The sequence below is a fragment of the Sinocyclocheilus rhinocerous genome, unplaced genomic scaffold (genome assembly GCF_001515625.1).
Source record: "Sinocyclocheilus rhinocerous isolate Xijiao unplaced genomic scaffold, SAMN03320098_v1.1 scaffold1041, whole genome shotgun sequence".
NCBI lineage: Eukaryota > Metazoa > Chordata > Actinopteri > Cypriniformes > Cyprinidae > Sinocyclocheilus > Sinocyclocheilus rhinocerous.
The window spans coordinates 40,649-48,816 of record NW_015637595.1 but is presented as its reverse complement, the minus strand read 5'-3'; the positions used below and the strand labels follow the sequence as shown (position 1 = coordinate 48,816).

Here is an 8,168-nt window from a genome sequence, read left to right as displayed (position 1 = left end):
TGTGTGTGAGTGTGAGTGTGAGTGTGTGTGTGTGTGAGTGTGAGTGTGTGAGTGTGTTTGAGAGTCTGTGTGTGTTTGAGTGTGAGTGTGTTTGAGAGTCTGTGTGTGTTTGAGTGTGAGTGTGTGTGTGTGTTTGAGAGTCTGTGTGTGTTTGAGTGTGTGTGTGTTTGAGTGTGTGTGTGTTTGAGTGTGAGTATGTGAGTGTGTGTGTGGGTGTGAGTTTGAGTGTGTGTGTGTGTGTGTGTGTGTGTGAGAGTGTGTTTGTGTGTGTGTGTGTGTGTGTGTGTGTGTGTGTGTGAGAGAGAGAGAGTGTGTTCTTGTTTATGCTACATTGTGAGGACCAAATGTCCCTACACACACACACACACACACACACACACACCTCACACTCACATTCACACTCGATTTTTAGTGCATTGAAATAAAGTATACTACCGCAAAAATATACAGGAGTTGTATTAGTATATTTCTTAAAAGTGTGCTTTGAATGATTTAAAAATTAGTTCATTGTTAGTACACTTTTATATAGTTATCCTAAGTTTAAATTTGAATTAATTTTATTTAAAATATATTAGTAATGTAATAGTTATAAGTAAATTTTTCCAACTGTGCCACTTAAGTACACTTAATATCAATACACTAATTAGCATTAACACTTAAACTGATTTTAAGTGTAGTCAGTGTTTTATAATTGCATTGCTTAAAAGTGTGCTACGATCAAATTTTTGTGGATTTTTCTATATAGTATCACTAAGTTCTATTTGGATTTTCATGACAAATACAGTAGAAATGTATTACTAATGTAAAACCCTATAGGTTACTGTGCTTAGGCTGCTATAAATGCACTAATAGCACATGATTGGATTATTACTTTATATGTGTTTAGATGTGTACCAACATTCACAATTTAACAGTAAGTATACTTTTAGCATAAAGTACTTGAAGTGCTATATTTTTACTGTAGAAGAAAGTGCCACTAATGACACAGTAATAGTGTACTTGACTGTACTATTTAAAGACACCATAAACGTAGTTAAGTATCATAGGGAACGTTGACATAATTACAATACATTTGAAATTAATTATTTAATCTATAAAACACGTGGGCAATACATTATAAATACATTTTGTGTATATTAATTATATATGAATCTTATATTTTAAATAATTAATAAGCATAGTTTCTGTGCATGATGAGTATATTTAAAAGTGTATGAAAGATGGTTTCAATTGTACTACAAGTGTACTAAATACTTTTTGTTTTACAGAGAAAGTGTGTTAAAATCACATTTGTGACCCTGGAGCACAAAACCAGTCATAAGGGTCAATTTTTTTAAATTGAGATTTATGCATCATATTTGGCCGAGATACAACTATTTGAAAATCTGGAATCTGAGGGTGCAAAAAAATCTAAATATTGAGAAAATCATCTTTAAAGTTGTTCAAATGAAGTTCTTAGCAATGCATATTACTAATCAAAAATTAAGTTTTGATATATTTACGGTAGGAAATTTACAAAATATCTTCATGGAACATGATCTTCACTTAATATCCTAATGATTTTTGACATAAAAGAAAAATCTATAATTTTGACCCATACAATGTATTGTTGGCTATTGCTACAAATATACCCCAGCGACTTAACACTGCTTTTGTGTGTGTGTGAGTGTGAGTGTGAGTGTGTGTGTGTGTGAGTGTGAGTGTGTGAGTGTGTTTGAGAGTCTGTGTGTGTTTGAGTGTGAGTGTGTTTGAGAGTCTGTGTGTGTTTGAGTGTGAGTGTGTGTGTGTGTTTGAGAGTCTGTGTGTGTTTGAGTGTGTGTGTGTTTGAGTGTGTGTGTGTTTGAGTGTGAGTATGTGAGTGTGTGTGTGGGTGTGAGTTTGAGTGTGTGTGTGTGTGTGTGTGTGTGTGAGAGTGTGTTTGTGTGTGTGTGTGTGTGTGTGTGTGTGTGTGTGTGAGAGAGAGAGAGTGTGTTCTTGTTTATGCTACATTGTGAGGACCAAATGTCCCTACACACACACACACACACACACACACACACCTCACACTCACATTCACACTCGATTTTTAGTGCATTGAAATAAAGTATACTACCGCAAAAATATACAGGAGTTGTATTAGTATATTTCTTAAAAGTGTGCTTTGAATGATTTAAAAATTAGTTCATTGTTAGTACACTTTTATATAGTTATCCTAAGTTTAAATTTGAATTAATTTTATTTAAAATATATTAGTAATGTAATAGTTATAAGTAAATTTTTCCAACTGTGCCACTTAAGTACACTTAATATCAATACACTAATTAGCATTAACACTTAAACTGATTTTAAGTGTAGTCAGTGTTTTATAATTGCATTGCTTAAAAGTGTGCTACGATCAAATTTTTGTGGATTTTTCTATATAGTATCACTAAGTTCTATTTGGATTTTCATGACAAATACAGTAGAAATGTATTACTAATGTAAAACCCTATAGGTTACTGTGCTTAGGCTGCTATAAATGCACATGATTGACATGATTGGATTATTACTTTATATGTGTTTAGATGTGTACCAACATTCACAATTTAACACTTTTAGCATTTTTAGCATAAAGTACTTGAAGTGCTATATTTTTACTGTAGAAGAAAGTGCCACTAATGACACAGTAATAGTGTACTTGACTGTACTATTTAAAGACACCATAAACGTAGTTAAGTATCATAGGGAACGTTGACATAATTACAATACATTTGAAATTAATTATTTAATCTATAAAACACGTGGGCAATACATTATAAATACATTTTGTGTATATTAATTATATATGAATCTTATATTTTAAATAATTAATAAGCATAGTTTCTGTGCATGATGAGTATATTTAAAAGTGTATGAAAGATGGTTTCAATTGTACTACAAGTGTACTAAATACTTTTTGTTTTACAGAGAAAGTGTGTTAAAATCACATTTGTGACCCTGGAGCACAAAACCAGTCATAAGGGTCAATTTTTTTAAATTGAGATTTATGCATCATATTTGGCCGAGATACAACTATTTGAAAATCTGGAATCTGAGGGTGCAAAAAAATCTAAATATTGAGAAAATCATCTTTAATATCTTCATGGAACATGATCTTTACTTAATATCCTAATGATTTTTGGCATAAAATAAAAATGTATAATTTTGACCCATACAATGTATTGTTGGCTATTGCTACAAATATACCCCAGCGACTTAAGCTCCAGGCTCACATAATATTTCATATTCATGGTGTCCCAAAATAGCACAGTTGAGTAACCTTAGATGCTCTTAAGATTATCTTAAGAAGTACTAAAGAATAATTTTTAGTATATTAAGAACAGAAATAGAACACTTTATGGAGGTGTACCAAGTGTACTGAAATAAAGTGTATTTTACCGCACCTGGGATATTTCAGTACTGGAGTGTGTGGAGCGCTGCATTAAATCATCTGGACTCACATGTTGAGAGGCAGCTGGACTTTAGCGGCAGCGAGCAGCTCTCCGGTTGTTGACGTGACGCGCGGCGGAACTGAAGCTCCCGAGTTTGCTGTGATTGAAGAGTCCTGTGAAGACAATGGATCAGAACATGATGGAGATTCTGAGTGTGTCACTAACGGGCTCCTGCAGCTGCTGACAGGATGCATTATGGGAGTTGTAAATGCACCTTGGGACTCTACATGATCCGTCTGTTTCACTCAGACAAAACTCCAGAGATTCACCCTCACGGGTTCTCATGTTGACCTTTGACCTCCGAACACTAATGGAGCCTAACGCTCTTACTGGGACCAACCAGCTGAGCCCAGGTCAGAGGTCAAGAGGCCGTATGCAGCTAAAATAAATTAAAATTAAAATGGAAGATACAAAAATAAAAAACGAATTGAAAATATTAAAAACAGCTATAACAATATCTCATTGATATTGAAATAACTCAGATTCCTTCTTTATTGAAAAAAGTGTGAAAGCATGCCTTGATTATTTGAACTCAAATTTTGCTGTATTTTTCTTCTTTTATGAAACATTTTTAATCTATTTGACTATTATGACTGACTGATTCAAATCGCATTTTCAGAGTAAATAGAGAGTTATGGAGTTATGTATGTGTATATATATATATATATATATATATATATATATACACATACATAACTCCATAACTCTCTATTTACTCTGAAAATGCGATTTGAATCAGTCAGTCATAATAGTCAAATAGATTAAAAATGTTTCATAAAAGAAGAAAAATACAGCAAAATTTGAGTTCAAATAATCAAGGCATGCTTTCACACTTTTTTCAATAAAGAAGGAATCTGAGTTATTTCAATATCAATGAGATATTGTTATAGCTGTTTTTAATATTTTCAATTCGTTTTTTATTTTTGTATCTTCCATTTTAATTTTAATTTTTAGTAATTTTGTAGTGTTTCTGTCGTTTTAGTGACGTCATCATAAATTGATGGTCAACCAAGAGTTAGTTTATTTTTATTTACTGTGTATATAGTTTTTATAAATTTTTATTGTAGTTTTATTATTATAATTTCATTTTGACTTGACATTTACAGTGCCGCCCACTAATATTGGCACCTTTGGTAAATATGAGCAAAGGCGGCTGTGAAAATAAATCTGCATTGTTTATCCTTTTGATCTTTCATTCAAAAAATTCACAAAATTCTAACCTATCACTGAAGTAAAACAATTGAAAGTGGGGGGAAAATCTCATTGTGAAATAAATGCTTCTCTAGTTCATGTTAGCCACAATTATTGCAACGTCCTTTTCCCAGTTAATATAAAAAAATTTTTTTCAAGTAACAAATGTTTTTATGGATTTAGTTTTAGTTAACTATAATAACCATAGAAAGAATCATATTTAATCATTTGTATTGATATGTAACAATATAACAATACAATAGTCATAAACAGCAATATTGACCTACAGATATATCTACTAACGTACTACATAAATAAATAAAATGACACACAGAGACTTCAGTGATAATTTTTGAGTAATGGTGTGAATGAATCATTGAATCAGATTCATTTGATTTGACTCACTGAAATGCACAGATTGAGCTGAATCACATAAATGAACCAATCTTGTTATTAAATCATCTGAACTCTCTCATAGTCATGAGACAAGGACAATTAATGAAACTAGTCTGATCTTCAGTAAGCTTCACGTCGGGCAAATAAAACACTTCAAAATCATTGCAAGCCAAACACACTTGATCATAAAGTATCTTCAGTTCAGTTAATTGCTTAATTGAATTTTAGAAATCAAAAAGCATGAAACTTTTAGCATGAAACACTTTAAGCATGAAACATGAAAATTTAACAACAATTTATTAAAAGATTTTAAAAAATTAAATTTTAGGGCCCTATGAAATTCACTTTACTTCATCCTATAATTCATTTTTTTCCCATTTTAATTGTTCTTGATTGATTGATTGATTGATTGATTGATTGATTATTTATTTATTTGTTTGTTTATTTTCCACAAATTGTGTTGTCTTTTTTATTTTTTCTGGATTTACATTTAATACAAATGTATTTAATACAAATTTATTATGGAAAACATTAAACAATCAATAACAAATATTAACAATTTAATCAACCTTTTAAATCTTTTTAATCAATCTTTCATTATTTACTCCAATCATGAGCAGAAACACACACACACACACACACACACACACACACACACAGCACTGGTTGTTACAGTTAACTAAAACTAAAACCATTAAACATATTATTTGAAATAAAATAAATCTAAACTGAATAAAATAAAAGAATAAAATAAAACTACAAGGCACTTCTAATTTGCATTTAGTTAAACTTAATGTACTAAAATAACTAAAACTGAAATAAAAATTTATTTAATAAAAACTAAACTAATAAAAATGACAAAAACAATAATTTCTAAAACGAACTAAAACGAACATGAAAGCGGAAAATATAATAATTAAATGCACTAAAACTAAAACCATTAAACATGTTATTTGAAATAAAATAAATCTAAACTGAATAAAATAAAAGAATAAAATAAAACTACAAGGCACTTCTAATTTGCATTTAGTTAAACTTAATGTACTAAAATAACTAAAACTGAAATAAAAATTTATTTAATAAAAACTAAACTAATAAAAATGACAAAAACAATAATTTCTAAAACGAACTAAAACGAACATGAAAGCGGAAAATATAATAATTAAATGCAAAATATTATCAAAAACTATTATACTGTAGTTATATATACTGTAATATATATATATACACACATACACTATAGATATAATAATTTATATGAATAATAATAGTATTCATATTTTTTATGTATTATATATAAATATGTATTTATTTACGTATTTATTTGTTTGTTTTGCTTTTCCATGAGAATTTGGGGAAAAATGTGTCAATGCAATAAAGTGAATGGTTTTCGTTGTTTCTATAGATTGTGGAGTGAATGTGAAGCGGACAGGTGTGTCTGTACCTGTGTGGCAGGTGCGCTGGAAGACAGGTGTGTGTGTCTGTACCTGTGTGGCAGGTGCGCTGGAAGACAGGTGTGTGTGTCTGTACCTGTGTGGCAGGTGCGCTGGAAGACAGGTGTGGGCAGTCTGCGATGCGAGCGGCGGCGCGGGGGTCTGAGGAGCTGATGAGCACAGGTGCGCTGATCTCCATCGAGTGCCGGTTGTTTTCCATCACCTGAGCCGAGCGCTGCGTCATGCTGAGCGCCGTGAACGAGTGCCGCTTCTTGGCGTTCTTCTTCCCCTCCGCGTGTGTGTGCGCGCCGTTCCCGTTACAGCTGACGGCTTCTGCGCTCGCCGACGGTTTGTCCATCTCCATCAGCTGCTTCGCCGTTTCATTCAGCTGAGGACAAACAGAGCAGTCCACAGGGTTGTTTTATACTTACAGCAATAGTCTCTTCTGCTCAGCAAGGCTGCATTTATTTGACATTTGAAATGAGAGAGGTGAGCTCAGCACGGTTTTAGTTTCACTTTAAATAAATTAATTTTGACAACATTTATATGTTGTTTATAATGAATGGAACTATAATTTGTGTTTTTATTTTATATGTAAAGTTACACTATAATTTAATTTTTTCATTCTTGTTCCGTTCCAAATATTGTTCAGTTTAAATTATTTGTTGTGGAGTGACGGGAACTAAAATAGCGTATATTTTTAACCATGCAGCAAAAATGAATTGAAAAAAATTACTTTGAAAAATTACCTTTTTATGAGCATCCAATTGATTTCTGTGATGCGCAGCTGAGTTTTCAGCATCATTACTCCAGTCTTCAGTGTCACATGATCCTTCAGAAATTATTTCTGATTATTATCAATGTTAAAAACAGTTGTGCTGCCCAATATTTTTAAGGAAGCAAAGACATTAAAAAAAGAAAGAAAGAAAAAGAAATTAATACTTTTATTTAACAAGGCTGCATTAAATTGATTAAAAGTTACAAAAGTTTTCCATTTCAAATAAATGCTGTTCTTTTGAACTTTCTATTCATCTATGAATCCTGAAAAATAAAATGTATCAGTTTCCACAAAAATATTGTGCAGCACAACTGTTTTCAACATTGATAATAATCAGAAATGTTTCTCGAGCAGCAAATCAGCATATTAGAATGATTTCTGAGGATCATGTGACACTGAAGACTGGAGTAATGATGCTGAAAATACAGCTGCGCATCACAGAAATAAATTACAGTTTAAAGAGGTCATATGATGTTGCTAAAAAGAACATTATTTTGTGTATTTGGTGTAAAGAAATGTGTTTACGCGGTTTAAGGTTAAAAAAACACATTATTTTCCACATACTGTACATTATTGTTTCTCCTCTATGCCCCGCCTTTCTGAAACGCGTCGATTTTTACAAAGCTCATCGGTCTGAAAAGCGAGGTGTGCTGTGATTGGCCAGCTATTCAGTGCGTTGTGATTGGCCGAATACCTCAAGCGTGAGACAGAAATGTTACGCCCCTCACCATACTATTGATGCCATGTCCCGGCCAGAGCAACGAGACAAAAACATTAAAACCCAATATAAACGAGGCATTTGTTGCATCCAGTGGGGAAATAATTATGGATTATAATGACTTTTACTGTCTTTTTACGCGTTGCGTTGCATCGCGCCGCGTAAACATAAAACCATGTCTGCATTTGTGATCGGAGAAACGA

At 32.2% G+C, this 8,168-nt stretch overlaps 1 protein-coding gene across 1 annotated transcript in view; it reads right to left on the bottom strand.

Annotated features, from left to right (window-relative positions):
• The window catches only part of LOC107749232 (SH3 domain-containing RING finger protein 3-like), a 62,953-nt gene that overhangs the window by 18,200 nt on the left and 36,585 nt on the right, over window positions 1-8,168 (bottom strand). Inside the window, exons 5-6 of the mRNA XM_016564326.1 lie at window positions 6,567-6,857; window positions 3,459-3,562 (exon numbers count right to left, since the gene is read on the bottom strand). Coding sequence (XP_016419812.1) covers window positions 3,459-3,562; window positions 6,567-6,857 — 395 coding nt within the window. The remainder of the gene's footprint in view (window positions 1-3,458; window positions 3,563-6,566; window positions 6,858-8,168) is intronic.